Source organism: Oncorhynchus keta, unplaced genomic scaffold, assembly GCF_023373465.1.
Source record: "Oncorhynchus keta strain PuntledgeMale-10-30-2019 unplaced genomic scaffold, Oket_V2 Un_contig_18847_pilon_pilon, whole genome shotgun sequence".
Taxonomy (NCBI): domain Eukaryota; kingdom Metazoa; phylum Chordata; class Actinopteri; order Salmoniformes; family Salmonidae; genus Oncorhynchus; species Oncorhynchus keta.
Genome location: NW_026281136.1, coordinates 1 through 16,572, shown reverse-complemented (window position 1 = coordinate 16,572; position 16,572 = coordinate 1). Strand labels below are relative to the sequence as shown.

General features: G+C 49.3%; 1 protein-coding gene across 1 annotated transcript; it reads left to right on the top strand.

Annotated features, from left to right (window-relative positions):
• Positions 1-492: 492 nt before the first annotated feature.
• LOC127920292 (cilia and flagella-associated protein 47-like) lies at positions 493-12,752 on the top strand. The gene is made up of 7 exons (XM_052504222.1): positions 493-607; positions 700-776; positions 3,813-4,034; positions 4,356-4,539; positions 4,997-5,207; positions 10,914-11,010; positions 12,506-12,752. Coding segments are annotated over exons 1-7 (894 nt in total). The 5' UTR covers positions 493-505; the 3' UTR covers positions 12,507-12,752.
• The last annotated feature ends 3,820 nt before the right edge of the window (positions 12,753-16,572 follow it).

Here is a 16,572-nt window from a genome sequence, read left to right as displayed (position 1 = left end):
CAGCCATGCTACTCCCCCAGCCCTCTGTCTCGCACACTTCCTCTCCACCTTCGCTTTCCTCTCCTCCACCAGTAATCACTCCACCTCTGGTGAGACATACCTCTACAGCTACACTGCTACTCCCAGCCCTCTGTCTCGCTACACTTCCTCCTCCTCCACCTTCGCTTCCTCCTCCCACCAGTAATCCACCAGTAATCACCCTGTCCACCTCTGGTAATCACGCCAGAGACACACCTCCACAGCTACACTGCTACACACCAGACCTGGTCAAATACAGTATGTGAAGTACGGTGAAAGTACTGGGGCCTTAACTTGGTTTTCCCCCTACAAAGGTACCACTACCACAATCCACAAATAATAACCCCAAAGTGCCCATTCCAAGCTGAATCAAACATATTGACCTGCCTTCAGACTCTGGAGACAGCAGGAGTAGGACTGGGAGTGCAGGACCAGGACCTAGAGGGAAGGAGGACTGGCCCCAGAAAGGAGACAGAGGGTGAGAGAGATGGATGGTGTGACTGACCAGCAGCAGTGGCAGCAGCAGGGTATACCAGTGTTTCCAGGGCAGGACTCAGAGGAGGGGTTGTACTATCACAGCATTCTGCAGGTAACAACTGGTAAAATCACTCTGGGACAACTGCTGATAGAACAAAGGCTGTATAGCTAAAAGTGACTGGTTGATTGGTTGATTGCTTGCAGGCCGTACAGAAGTGGTTCAGTCAGTTTGGCTGGCCCCGTGGACCAAACCCCATCTCTCTACCACGCTCTCTCAGAAGGTAAACCTCATCTCTCTACCACGCTCTCAGAAGGTAAACCTCATCTCTCTACCACGTTCTCTCAGAAGGTAACCTCATCTCTCTACCACGCTCTCTCAGAAGGTAAACCTCATCTCTCTACCACGCTCTCTCATCTCTCTACCACGAAAGGTAAACCTCATCTCTCTACCACGCTCTCAGAAGGTAAACCTCATCTCTCTACCACGCTCTCTCAGAAGGTAAACCTCATCTCTCCACCACACTCTCTCAGAAGGTAAACCTCATCTCTCAGAAGGTAAACCTCATCTCTCTACCACACTCTCTCAGAAGGTAAACCTCATCTCTCAGAAGGTAAACCTCATCTCTCTACCACACTCTCTCAGAAGGTAAACCTCATCTCTCTACCACGCTCTCTCAGAAGGTAAACCTCATCTCTCTACCACGCTCTCTCAGAAGGTAAACCTCATCTCTACCACGCTCTCTCAGAAGGTAAACCTCATCTCTCCAGAAGGTAAACCTCATCTCTCTTACCAGCTCTCTCAGAAGGTAAACCTCATCTCTCTACCACGCTCTCTCAGAAGGTAAACCTCTCTCTCAGAAGGTAAACCTCATCTCTACCATGCTCTCTCAGAAGGTAAACCTCATCTCTCTACCACGCTCTCTCAGAAGGTATCTCTCAGAAGGTAAAACCTCATCTCTCTCTAACACACTCTCTCAGAAGGTAAACCTCATCTCTCTAAGGTAAACCTCATCTCTCTACAGAAGGTAAACCTCATCTCTCTACCACGCCTCTCAGAAGGTAAACCTCATCTCTCTCCATGCTCCCTCAGAAGGTAAACCTCATCTCTCCACCACGCTCTCTCAGAAGGTAAAGCCTCAACTCTACCACGCTCTCTCAGAAGGTAACCTCATCTCTCTCCCCTCTCTCAGAAGGTAAACCTCATCTCTCTCCACGCTCTCTCAGAAGCTCATCTCTCAGAAGGTAAACGTCATCTCTCTTCCACGCTCTCTCAGAAGGTAAACCTCATCTCTACCACGCTCTCTCTCAGAAGGTTAACCTCATCTCTCTACCACGCTCTCAGAAGGTAACCTCATCTCTCTTACCACGCTCTCTCAGAAGGTAAACTCATCTCTCTACCACACTCTCTCAGAAGGTAAACCTCATCTCTCAGAAGGTAAACCTCATCTCTCAGAAGGTAAACCTCTCTCTCCACGCTCTCTCAGAAGGTAAACCTCATCTCTCTACCACGCTCTCTCAGAAGGTAAACCTCATCTCTCCAGAAGGTAAACCTCATCTCTCTCTACAGCGCTCTCTCAGAAGGTAAACCTCATCTCTCTAAACCTCCATCTCTCTACCACGCTCCCTCAGAAGGTAAACCTCATCTCTCAGAAGGTAAACCTCATCTCTCTACCACGCTCTCTCAGAAGGTAAACCTCATCTCTCTTACCACGCTCTCTCAGAAGGTAAACCTCATCTCTCTACCACGCTCTCTCAGAAGGTAAACCTCATCTCTCAGAAGGTAAACCTCATCTCTACCACGCTCTCTCAGAAGGTAAACCTCATCTCTCTACCACACTCTCTCAGAAGGTAAACCTCATCTCTCATCTCTCTACAGCCTCTCTGAAGGTAAACCTCATCTCTCAGAAGGTAAACCTCATCTCTACCACGCTCTCTCAGAAGGTAAACCTCATCTCTCTACCACGCTCTCTCAGAAGGTAAACCTCATCTCTCTACCACGCTCTCTCAGAAGGTAAACCTCATCTCTCTACCACGCTCTCTCAGAAGGTAAACCTCATCTCTCTTCCACGCTCTCTCAGAAGGTAAACCTCATCTCTCTACCACGCTCTCTCAGAAGGTAAACCTCATCTCTCTACCACGCTCTCTCAGAAGGTAAACCTCATCTCTACCACGCTCTCTCAGAAGGTAAACCTCATCTCTACCAAGCTCTCTCTCAGAAGGTAAACTGCATTTCTCTACCACGCTCTCTCAGAAGGTAAACCTCATCTCTCTACCACGCCTCTCAGAAGGTAAACCTCATCTCTCTACCACGCCTCTCAGAAGGTAAACCTCATCTCTCTACCACCCCTCACGCTCTCTCAGAAGGTAAACCTCATCTCTCTACCACGCCTCTCAGAAGGTAAACCTCATCTCTCTTCCACGCTCTCTCAGAAGGTAAACCTCATCTCTCTACCACGCTCTCCAGAAGGTAAACCTCATCTCTACCACGCTCTCTCAGAAGGTAAACCTCATCTCCACGCCTAAACCTCATTTCTCTACCACGCTCTCTCAGAAGGTAAACCTCATCTCTCTACCACGCTCTCTCAGAAGGTAAACCTCATCTCTCTACCACGCCTCTCAGAAGGTAAACCTCATCTCTCTACCACGCTCTCAGAAGGTAACCTCATCTCTCCACCACGCCTCTCAGAAGGTAACCTCATCTCTACCACGCCTCTCAGAAGGTAAACCTCATCTCTCCACCACGCTCTCAGAAGGACTGGTATCTCGTCACACATATTTTTATTTCTATACCACTCTCTCTCAGAAGGTAAACCTCATCTCTATTCAATCTCTACCACGCCTCTCAGAAGGTAACCTCATCTCTACCAAGCCTCAGAAGGTCTTTCTCTCTCCACGCTCTCCTCAGAAGGTAACCTCATCTCCCTACCACGCTCTCTCAGAAGGTAATATCTCTCTCTCTCTCAGAAGGTCTCTCATCTCTACCACGCTCTAAACCTCTCTCTCTCCAAGCCTCTCTCTCTTTTTTCCCTCTCATTACGTTATGTCTCTCATTCTCCCTCGCTCTCTCCTCCTCCTCTCTCCTCTCTCTCTCTCTCTTTCTCTACCTCCCCTCTCTCTCTCTCTCCTCTCTCTCTCCTCTCTCTCTCTTATTTTAATCCCCCTCTCTCTCTCTCTCTCTTTCTCCCTTCCCTCCCTCCCTCTCTTGTCCTCTCTCCCCTCTCCCTCCTCCCTCTCTCTCTCTCTCTCTCTCTCTCTCTCTCTCTCTCTCTCTCTCTCTCTCTCTCTCTCTCTCTCTCTCTCTCTCTCTCTCTCCCCAGGGTGGTATGTAGAGTCCAGACAGTAGACTCCAGCTCCAGTGAGTGGAGGAACTCGTACCTTATGAGTCAAGGTAAAGACACACGGACCATCTACGACATGCTGCGTCACCTGAGCGGACAGACACTTCCTGGTGTGAGCACCAACCAATCGCTGCCCTGCAACCTCACTGAGCGCGTGCAGCAGCTGCTCCACTGGAACACAGTGCTGCTGGCCTTCCTCAGGTACCACACAGACACTTAATCACTCATACACGGACAACTCCGCCGGGCCTCCGTGTACACACGTACACACGTACACACTTACACACGTACACACATACACACGTACACACGTACACACGTACACACTTACACACGTACACACGTACACACTTACACACGTACACACATACACACGTACACACATACACACGTACACACGTACACACGTACACACGTACACACACACATACACACGTACACACTTACACACGTACACACATACACACGTACACACGCAGGCACACACCCTCACCAGCCTACTCACTGTGTTGTGATCTTCAGGAGGCAGGGAGCCTGTCTGTCCCACATCAGACCCGAGTACCTGTTAGACTCCCAGGAGTTCAGCCACTGGAGCTCTATACAGGCCCAGTCCCAGTGTGATCAGAGGGGGATGGACTACAGCAGCAAGGTCTTTGAATCCCTCAGTAAAAGGGCCTGGATGGATGTTCTACTGCAGACCTACAAGGCAAGAGAGTGTAGTCTTTCTATCTCTCTCTCTCTCAATTCAATTCAAGGGCTTTATTGGCATGGGAAACATGTGTTAACATTGCCAAAGCAAGTGAGGTAGATAATATATAAAGTGAAATAAACAATAAACATGAACAGTAAACATCACACATACAGAAGTTTCAAAACAATAAAGACAAATGTCATGTTATATATATATATATATACATACAGTGTTGTAACAATGTACAAATGGTTAAAGTACACAAGGGAAAATAAATAAGCATAAATATGGGTTGTATTTCCAATGGTGTTTGTTCTTCACTGGTTGCCCAGTGGCAACAGGTCACAAATCTCTCTCTGTCTCTCTCTCCGTCTCTCTCTATATATCTATTTCTCTCTCTCTCTCCCTCTGTGTCCTGATCAGCAGTCTGAGAAATGTATCTGTGTCTGTCTGTCTGTCCCCTCCTCCCCAGGTGCTAGTCCTGCCGCGGGTGACAGAGGGTCCCTTGTCCCTGGGCCTCCAGAGCTGTGACAGTGGCAGCATGGAGCAGCAGGTCCCCAGGATAGACCCAAAGCCCCTGACCTCTAACGTCTACTCCACCTGGGAGAGGAGGCTACTCACCTGGCTCAACCTGCACTACCACAGCATGAGGACTACCGTCTGGAGCCCACTCACCTCTACAGGTAGGAGGGGGGTGTTGAGGAAGAGACAGGGAGGTAGAGACAGAGAGGTAGAGACAGAGAGGTAAAGACAGAGAGGTAGAGACAGAGAAGTAGAGACAGAGAGGTAGAGACAGAGAAGTAGAGACAGAGAGGTAGAGACAGAGAAGTAGAGACAGAGAGGTAGAGACAGAGAGGTAGAGACAGAGAGGTAGAGACAGAGAGGTAGAGACAGAGAGGTGAAGACAGAGAAGTAGAGACAGAGAGGTAGAGACAGAGAGGTAGAGACAGGGAGGTAGAGACAGAGAGGTAGAGACAGGGAGGTAGAGACAGAGAGGTAGAGACAGGGAGGTAGAGACAGAGAGGTAGAGACAGAGAGGTAGAGACAGAGAGGTGAAGACAGAGAGGGAGAGACAGAGAGGTAGAGACAGAGAGGTAGAGACAGGGAGGTAGAGACAGAGAGGTAGAGACAGAGAGGTAGAGACAGAGAGGTAGAGACAGAGAGGTAGAGACAGAGAGGTAGAGACAGAGAGGTAGAGACAGAGAGGTAGAGACAGAGAGGTAGAGACAGAGAGGTAGAGACAGAGAGGTAGAGACAGAGAAGTAGAGACAGAGAGGTAGAGACAGAGAGGTAGAGACAGAGAAGATAGAGACAGAGAGGTAGAGACAGAGAAGTGAGAGACAGAGAGGTAGAGACAGAGAGGTAGAGACAGAGAGGTAGAGACAGAGAGGTGGAGACAGAGAGGTAGAGACAGAGAGGTAGAGACAGAGAGGTAGAGACAGAGAGATAGAGACAGAGAGGTAGAGACAGAGGAGAGTGAGACAGAGAGGTAGAGACAGGGAGGTAGAGACAGAGAGGTAGAGACAGAGAGGTAGAGACAGAGAGTGGAGACAGAGAGGTAGAGACAGAGAGGTAGAGACAGAGAGGTAGAGACAGAGAGGTAGAGACAGAGAGGTAGAGACAGAGAGGTAGAGACAGAAAGATAGAGACAGAGAGAGAGAGAGAGACAGAGGTAGAGACAGGGAGGTAGAGACAGAGAAGTAGAGACAGGGAGGTAGAGACAGTGAGGTAGAGACAGAGAAAAGATAGAGACAGAGAGGTAGAGACAGAGAGTAGAGACAGAGAGGTAGAGACAGAGAGGTAGAGACAGAGAGGTAGAGACAGAGAGGTAGAGACAGAGAGGTAGAGAGACAGAGAGGTAGAGACAGAGAGGTAGAGACAGAGAGGTAGAGACAGAGAGGTAGAGACAGAGAGGTAGAGACAGAGAGGTAGAGACAGAGAGGTAGAGACAGGGAGGTAGAGACAGTGAGGTAGAGACAGAAAGTAGAGACAGAGAGGTAGAGACAGAGAGAGAGAGAGACAGAGAGGTAGAGACAGAGAAGTAGAGACAGAGAGGTAGAGACAGAGAGGTAGAGACAGAGAGGTAGAGACAGAGAGGTAGAGACAGAGAGGTAGAGACAGGGAGGTAGAGACAGAGAGGTAGAGACAGAGAGGTAGAGACAGAGAGGGAGAGACAGAGAGGTAGAGACAGAGAGGTAGAGACAGAGAGGTAGAGACAGAGAGGTAGAGACAGAGAGGTAGAGACAGAGAGGTAGAGACAGAGAGGTAGAGACAGAGAGGTAGAGACAGAGAGGTAGAGACAGAGAGGTAGAGACAGAGAGGTAGAGACAGAGAGGTAGAGACAGAGAGGTAGAGACAGAGAGGTAGAGACAGAGAGGTAGAGACAGAGAAGTAGAGACAGAGAAGTAGAGACAGAGAGGTAGAGACAGAGAGGTAGAGACAGAGAGGTAGAGACAGAGAGGTAGAGACAGAGAGGTAGAGACAGAGAGGTAGAGACAGAGAGGTAGAGACAGAGAGGTAGAGACAGAGAGGTAGAGACAGAGAGGTAGAGACAGAGAGGTAGAGACAGAGAGAGAGAGACAGAGAGGTAGAGACAGAGAGGTAGAGACAGAGAGGTAGAGACAGAGAGGTAGAGACAGAGAGGTAGAGACAGAGAGGTAGAGACAGGGAGGTAGAGACAGAGAGGTAGAGACAGAGAGGTAGAGACAGAGAAGTAGAGACAGAGGTAGAGAGAGATAGACAGAGAGGTAGAGACAGAGAGGTAGAGACAGAGAGGTAGAGACAGAGAGAGAGAGACAGAGAGGTAGAGACAGAGAGGTAGAGACAGAGAGGTAGAGACAGAGAGGTAGAGACAGAGAGGTAGAGACAGAGAGAGACAGTGAGAGACAGAGGTAGAGACAGAGAGATAGAGACAGAGAGGTAGAGACAGAGAGGTAGAGACAGAGAGGTAGAGACAGAGAGGTAGAGACAGAGAGAGAGAGACAGAGAGGTAGAGACAGAGAGGTAGAGACAGAGAGGTAGAGACAGAGAGGTAGAGACAGAGAGGTAGAGACAGAGAGGTAGAGACAGAGAGGTAGAGACAGAGAGGGAGAGACAGAGAGGTAGAGACAGAGAGGTAGAGACAGGGAGGTAGAGACAGAGAGGTAGAGACAGAGAGGTAGAGACAGAGAGGTAGAGACAGAGAGGTAGAGACAGAGAGGTAGAGACAGAGAGGTAGAGACAGAGAGGTAGAGACAGAGAGAGAGACAGAGAGGTAGAGACAGAGAGGTAGAGAGACAGGGAGTAGAGACAGAGAGGTAAGACAGAGAGGTAGAGACAGAGAGGTAGAGACAGAAAGGTAGAGACAGAGAGGTAGAGACAGAGAGGTAGAGACAGAGAGGTAGAGACAGAGAGAGACAGAGAGGTAGAGACAGAGAGAGTAGAGACAGAGAGAGTAGAGACAGAGAAGTAGAGACAGAGAAGTAGACAGACAGAGAGTAGACAGAGAGATAGAGACAGAGAGGTAGAGACAGAGAGGTAGAGACAGAGAAGTAGAGAGAGAAGTAGACAGAGAGAGATAGAGACAGAGATAGAGACAGAGAGGTAGAGACAGAGAGGTAGAGAAGAGAGGTAGAGACAGAGAGGTAGAGACAGAGATAGAGACAGGGAGGTAAAGACAGAGAGGTAGAGACAGAGAGGTAGAGACAGAGAGGTAGAGACAGAGAGGTAGAGACAGAGGTAGAGACAGAGAGAGGTAGAGACAGAGAGGTAGAGACAGAGACAGAGAAAGAGAGGCAGAGACAGAGAGAGAGAGACAGAGAGGTAGAGACAGAGAGGTAGAGACAGAGAGGTAGAGACAGAGAGGTAGAGACAGGGAGGTAGAGACAGAGAGGTAGAGACAGGGAGGTAGAGAGAGACAGAGAGGTAGAGACAGAGAAGTAGAGACAGAGAAGTAGAGACAGAGAGGAGTAGAGAGAGTAGAGAGAGTAGAGAGAGAGGAGGTAGAGAGAGAGAGGTATAGACAGAGAGAGAGAGGTAGAGACAGAGAGGTAGAGAAAGAGAGTAGAGAAAGAGAGACAGAGAAGTAGAGACAGAGAGGTAGAGACAGAGAGAGAGAGACAGGGAGGTAGAGACAGAGAGAGAGAGACAGGCAGGTAGAGACAGAGAGGTAGAGACAGAGAGGTAAAGACAGAGAGGTAGAGACAGAGAGGGAGAGACAGAGAGGGAGAGACAGAGAGGTAGAGACAGGGAGGTAGAGACAGGGAGGTAGAGAAAGAGAGGTAGAGACAGAGAGAGAGACAGGGAGGTAGAGACAGGGAGGTAGAGACAGAGAAGTAGAGACAGAGAGATAGAGACAGAGAGGTAGAGACAGAGAGGTAGAGACAGAGAGGTAGAGACAGAGAGGTAGAGACAGAGAGATAGAGACAGAGAGAGACAGAGAAGAGACAGAGAGATAGAGACAGAGAGGTAGAGACAGAGAGATAGAGACAGAGAGGTAGAGACAGAGAGGTAGGAGGTAGAGACAGAGAGGTAGAGACAGGAGGTAGAGACAGAGAGGTAGAGACAGAGAGGTAGAGACAGAGAGGTAGAGACAGAGAAGAGACAGAGAGATAGAGACAGAGAGAGAGACAGAGAGATAGAGACAGGGAGGTAGAGACAGGGAGGTAGAGACAGAGAGGTAGAGACAGAGAGGTAGAGACAGAGAGAGAGACAGAGAGGTAGAGACAGAGAGGTAGAGACAGGGAGGTAAAGACAGAGAGGTAAAGACAGAGAGGTAGAGACAGAAAGGTAGAGACAGAAAGGTAGAGACAGAGAGGTAGAGACAGAGAGGTAGAGACAGAGGGGTAGAGACAGGGAGGTATAGAGAGTGAGGTTGAGAGAGTGAGGTAGAGACAGAGAAGTAGAGACAGAGAAGTAGAGACAGAGGTAGAGACAGAGGTAGAGAGAGTGAGGTAGAGAGAGTGAGGTAGAGAGAGTGAGGTAGAGAAAGAGAGGTAGAGAAAGAGAGGTAGAGAAAGAGAGGTAGAGACAGAGAGGTAGAGACAGAGAGGTAGAGACAGAGAGGTAGAGAGAGAGACAGGGAGGTAAAGACAGAGAGGTAAAGACAGAGAGAGGGCATAGAGACAAAGAGGTAGAGACAGGGAGGAGAGAGAGAGACAGAGAGAGACTAGAGAGAGACAGAGAGGTAGAGACAGAGAGGTAGAGAAAGAGAGGTAGAGACAGAGAGGTAGAGACAGAGAGGTAGAGACAGAGAGGTAGAGACAGGGAGGTAGAGACAGGGAGGTAGAGACAGAGAGGTAGAGACAGAGAGAGATCCACAATTAGAGACAAAAGAGATTAGAGAAGTAGGTAGAGAGAGAGGTAGAGACAGAGAGAGGAGAACCTGAGAGAGAGAGTTCAGGTAGAGACAGGAGGTAGAGAGAGAGGTAGAGACAGAGAGAGACAGAGAGAGGACAGAGAGATAGAGAGAGAGAGGTAGAGAAAGAGAGGTAGAGACAGAGAGGTAGAGACAGAGAGGTAGAGACAGAGAGAGATAGAGACAGGGAGGTAGAGACAGAGAGAGTAGACAGGCAGGTAGAGACAGAGAGGTAGAGACAGAGAGGTAGAGACAGAGAGGTAGAGACAGAGAGGTAGAGACAGAGAGGAGAAAGAAGTAGACAGAGAGGTAGAGACAGGGACAGAGAGGTAGAGACAGAGAGGAGACAGAGAAAGAGAGAGTGAGACAGAGAGAGAGACAGAGAAGATTTGTAGAGACAGGGAGGTGAGAGACAGAGAGTAGAGACAGAGAGGCAGAGACAGAGAGATAGAGACAGAGAGGTAGAGACAGAGAGGTAGAGACTGTTTTGAGAGGTAGAGACAGAGAGGTAGAGACAGAGAGGTAGAGACAGAGAGATAGAGACAGAGAAGTAGAGACAGAGACAGAGATAGAGACAGAGAGGTAGAGACAGAGAGGTAGAGACAGAGAGAGAGACAGGGAGGTAGAGACAGGGAGGTAGAGACAGAGAGATAGAGACAGAGAAGTAGACAGAGAGATAGAGACAGAGAAGTAGACAGAGAGATAGAGACAGAGAAGTAGACAGAGAGGTAGAGACAGAGAGGTAGAGACAGAGAAATAGAGACAGAGAAGTAGACAGAGAGATAGAGACAGAGAAGTAGACAGAGAGGTAGAGACAGAGAAGTAGACAGAGAGATAGAGACAGAGAAGTAGAGACAGGGAGGTAGAGACAGAGAGATAGAGACAGAGAGGTAGAGACAGGGAGGTAGAGACAGAGAGGTAGAGACAGAGAGGGAGAGAGACTGGGAGGTAGAGACAGAGAGATAGAGACAGAGATTAACAGAGGTAGAGACAAAGACAGATCCAAAGAGACATCCACAACTCGTTTGTTACCTATATTCTGCTCTTTAACCAGGAGACGTCCCACCAGCCCGCTGGGTGGTGAACTTTGACAGGACCTGGCAGACGGCCTGGTTCTGGCTGCTGTGCTGGCTGCCTACTGTCCCTTTCTGGTACGGGCCTGTGTTAAAAATGTTACTTGTCACATGCTCCGAATACAACAATAACCAACGTGGAGCTTTAAGAAGATTTAAGAAAAATTAAGAAATAAGTGTAAAGTAAAAAATTGAAAATAGAAAATAAAAGTTACACAAACTTAAACAGCGACAGTAAAATAACAAGCGAGGCTGTTTACAGGGAGTACTGGTACAGAGTCAATGTGGAGGCTATATACAGAGGGTACCAGTACAGAGTCAATGTGGAGGCTATATACAGAGGGTACCTGTACAGAGTCAATGTGGAGGCTATTTACAGAGGGTACCGGTACAGAGTCAATGTGGAGGCTATTTACAGAGGGTACCGGTACAGAGTCAATGTGGAGGCTATTTACAGAGGGTACCAGTACAGAGTCAATGTGGAGGCTATTTACAGAGGGTACCGGTACAGAGTCAATGTGGAGGCTATTTACAGAGGGTACCAGTACAGAGTCAATGTGGAGGCTATTTACAGGGGTACCGGTACAGAGTCAATGTGGAGGCTATATACAGAGGGTACCAGTACAGAGTCAATGTGGAGGCTATATACAGAGGGTACCTGTACAGAGTCAATGTGGAGGCTATTTACAGAGGGTACCGGTACAGAGTCAATGTGGAGGCTATTTACAGAGGGTACCGGTACAGAGTCAATGTGGAGGCTATTTACAGAGGGTACCAGTACAGAGTCAATGTGGAGGCTATTTACAGGGGGTACCGGTACAGAGTCAATGTGGAGGCTATATACAGAGGATACCGGTACAGAGTCAATGTGGAGGCTATATACAGAGGGTACTGGTACAGAGTCATTGTGGAGGCTATATACAGGGGGTACCGGTACAGAGTCAATGTGGAGGCTATATACAGGGGGTACCGGTACAGAGTCAATGTGGAGGCTATATACAGGGAGTACCGGTACAGAGTCAATGTGGAGGCTATTTACAGAGGGTACCGGTACAGAGTCAATGTGGAGGCTATATACAGAGGGTACCGGTACAGAGTCAATGTGGAGGCTATTTACAGAGGGTACCGGTACAGAGTCATTGTGGAGGCTATTTACAGAGGGTACTGGTACAGAGTCAATGTGGAGGCTATATACAGGGGGTACTGGTACAGAGTCAATGTGGAGGCTATTTACAGAGGGTACTGGTACAGAGTCAATGTGGAGGCTATATACAGGGGGTACCGGTACAGAGTCAACGTGGAGGCTATATTCAGGGGGTACCGGTACAGAGTCAATGTGGAGGCTATATACAGGGGGTACCGGGTACAGAGTGATGATACTGTGTTCTCTCCTTCTATTCCTGGTCAACTCTTGTCCTCGTCTACTCTGTGGGAAATTGTCAGTTAATCTTGACTCATCTAAACTCGACTGGCTTTGATTCGTCTGACTGTGGCAGCTGATAAGGCTTAATCTGTGTCTGGGAAACTGGCCCAGTGTTGACTGTCCCCCCCTCTGGTCTCTCCGGTCCCACAGATCCCCAGTCATCTCCAGAGGATGTACACCAGCATCAGCCGCCTGGAACAGAACCTCCACAACAGTATCATCCTCAGCCAGGCCTTCACACTGCTCTGCCTGGACATAGACATCCAGCCCACAGAGCTGTCAGACTCTAACCCTGTTCTGATGTTGATGCTGTGTGTTTACCTTTATGAGACGCTGCCCCAGTACCTTCCCAGGAGAACCATCACCCTGTCTGGCAGCCTGCACCACACCTTCACCAAGCAGGCAGGTCTCTCTCTCCATCACACAGCACTAGCCCTGGGTAACTCTGTCTGGCAGCCTGCACCACACCTTCACCAAGCAGGCAGGTCTCTCTCTCTCCATCACACAGCACTAGCCCTGGGTAACCCTGTCTGGCAGCCTGCATCACACCTTCACACACAGCAGCCCTGCACAGGTCTCTCTCTCCATCACACAGCACTAGCCCTGGGTAACCCTGTCTGGCAGCCTGCACCACACCTTCACCAAGCAGGCAGGTCTCTCTCTCTCCATCACACAGCACTAGCCCTGGGTAACCCTGTCTGGCAGCCTGCACCACACCTTCACCAAGCAGGCAGGTCTCTCTCTCTCCATCACACAGCACTAGCCCTGGGTAACCCTGTCTGGCAGCCTGCATCACACCTTCACCAAGCAGGCAGGTCTCTCTCTCCATCACACAGCACTAGCCCTGGGTAACCCTGTCTTACAGCCTGTATCACACCTTCACCAAGCAGGCAGGTCTCTCTCTCCATCACACAGCACTAGCCCTGGGTAACCCTGTCTTACAGCCTGTATCACACCTTCACCAAACAGGCAGGTCTCTCTCTCCATCACACAGCACTAGCCCTGGGTAACCCTGTCTTACAGCCTGTATCACACCTTCACCAAGCAGGCAGGTCTCTCTCTCTCCATCACACAGCACTAGCCCTGGGTAACCCTGTCTTACAGCCTGTATCACACCTTCACCAAGCAGGCAGGTCTCAAGCAGGCAGCAGGCTCTCTCCATCACACAGCACTAGCCCTGGGTAACCCTGTCTTACAGCCTGTATCACACCTTCACCAAACAGGCAGGTCTCTCTCTCCATCACACAGCACTAGCCCTGGGTAACCCTGTCTTACAGCCTGTATCACACCTTCACCAAGCAGGCAGGTCTCTCTCTCTCCATCACACAGCACTAGCCCTGGGTAACCCTGTCTTACAGCCTGTATCACACCTTCACCAAGCAGGCAGGTCTCTCTCTCTCCATCACACAGCACTAGCCCTGGGTAACCCTGTCTTACAGCCTGTATCACACCTTCACCAAACAGGCAGGTCTCTCTCTCCATCACACAGCACTAGCCCTGGGTAACCCTGTCTTACAGCCTGTATCACACCTTCACCAAGCAGGCAGGTCTCTCTCTCCATCACACAGCACTAGCCCTGGGTAACCCTGTCTTACAGCCTGTATCACACCTTCACCAAGCAGGCAGGTCTCTCTCTCCATCACACAGCACTAGCCCTGGGTAACCCTGTCTTACAGCCTGTATCACACCTTCACCAAGCAGGCAGGTCTCTCTCTCCATCACACAGCACTAGCCCTGGGTAACCCTGTCTTACAGCCTGCATCACACCTTCACCAAGCAGGCAGGTCTCTCTCTCCATCACACAGCACTAGCCCTGGGTAACCCTGTCTTACAGCCTGTATCACACCTTCACCAAGCAGGCAAGTCTCTCTCTCCATCACACAGCACTGGCCCTGGGTAACCCTGTCTGGCAGCCTGCACCACACCTTCACCAAACAGGCAGGTCTCTCTCTCCATCATCACACAGCACTAGCCCTGGGTAACCCTGTCTTACAGCCTGTATCACACCTTCACCAAGCAGGCAGGTCTCTCTCTCCATCACACAGCACTAGCCCTGGGTAACCCTGTCTGGCAGCCTGCATCACACCTTCACCAAGCAGGCAGGTCTCTCTCTCCATCACACAGCACTAGCCCTGGGTAACCCTGTCTGGCAGCCTGCATCACACCTTCACCAAGGTCTCTCTCCACCTTCCCTGTCTGGCAGGTCCGGTCCAGCCAGTTCAATCAGATCCTTTTCTGCAATGGAAGATCATTCACTTTGCCTTGGTGTGTACACATTGTATGACAATTATTCACATTTTCCTGTGTGTGTGTGTGTGTGTGTGTGTGTGTGTGTGTGTGTGTGTGTGTGTGTGTGTGTGTGTGTGTGTGTGTGTGTGTGTGTGTGTGTGTGTGTGTGTGTGTGTGTGTGTGTGTGTGTGTGTGTGCTCCAGGTGCGTCTGAAGAGCCCGTCCTCCAGAGCGATGTTCTACCATGCCTCCATCGTAGGGAAGGAGGCCCATCATTTCTCATTGCCCCAAGGAGCTTCCATCACCATCCCTCCTAAGTAAGCCCTTCTATTTCTAACCCCCAACCATTACCCCTACCCCTAGCTCCTAACCATAACCCTTAACCCCTATCCCTAACCATAACCCCTAACCATAACTCCTAACCATAACCCCTAACCATAACCCCTAACCATAACTCCTAACCCCTAACAATAACCCCTAACCATATCGCCTAACCCCTAACCATAACCCCTAACCATAACTCCTAACCATAACCCCTAACCATAACCCCTAACCATATCCCCTAATCATAACCCCTAACCATAACCCCTAACCATAACCCCTAACCATAACCCCTAATCATAACCCCTAACCATAACTCCTAACCATAACCCCTAACCATAACCCCTAATCATAACCCCTAACCATAACCCCTAACCATAACTCCTAATCATAACCCCTAACCATAACTCCTAATCATAACCCCTAACCATAACTCCTAATCATAACCCCTAACCATAACTCCTAACCATAACCCCTAACCATAACCCCTAATCATAACCCCTAATCATAACCCCTAACCATAACCCCTAATCATAACCCCTAACCATAACCCCTAACCATAACCCCTAACCATAACCCCTAAACCATATCCCCTAATCATAACCCCTAACCATAACCCCTAACCATATCCCCTAATCATAACCCCTAACCATAACCCCTAACCATAACCCCTAACCATAACTCCTAACCCCTAACCATAACCCCTAACCATATCCCCTAATCATAACCCCTAACCATAACCCCTAACCATAACTAACCCCTAACCATAACCCCTAACCATAACTCCTAACCCCTAACCATATCCCCTAACCATAACCCCTAACCATAACTCCTAACCACTAACCATATCCCCTAACCATAACCCCTAACCATAATCCCTAACCATAACCCCTAACCATAACCCATAACCCCTATCTATAACCCCTAACCATAACCCCTAACCCCTATCCATAACCCATAACCCCTAATCCATAACCCCTATCCATAACCCTTAACCCATATCCCCTATCCATAACCCATAACCCCTAACCATACCCCCTATCCATAACCCATAACCCCTAACCCATAACCCCTATCCATAACCATTAACCCATACCCCCTATCCATAACCCATAATCCCTAACCCATAACCCCTATCCATAACCCTTAACCCATACCCCCTATCCATAACCCATAACCCTTAACCCATACCCCCTATCCATAACCCAGAACCCATAACCCCTAACCCCTATCCATAACCCATAACCCCTAACCATAACCCCTATCCATAACCCATAACACCTAACCCATAACCCCTATCCATAACCCTTAACCCATACCCCCTATCCATAACCCCTAACCCCTATCCATAACCCATAACCCCTAACCCATACCCCCTATCCATAACCCCTAACCCCTATCCATAACCCATAACCCCTAACCCATACCCATACCCCTATCCATAACCCCTAACCCCTAACCCCTAATCCATACCCCCTATCCATAACCCCTAACCCCTATCCATAACCCATAACCCCTAACCTATACCCCCTATCCATAACCCCTAACCCCTAATCCATAACCCCTAATCCTGTAGGACAGCAGTGTTCCTCACCCCAGTCCTCCAGAAGCTGTTCTGCTCAGTTACCTTGTGAGATGAAGATCATTTCCCATCTCTTCTATCTGAAA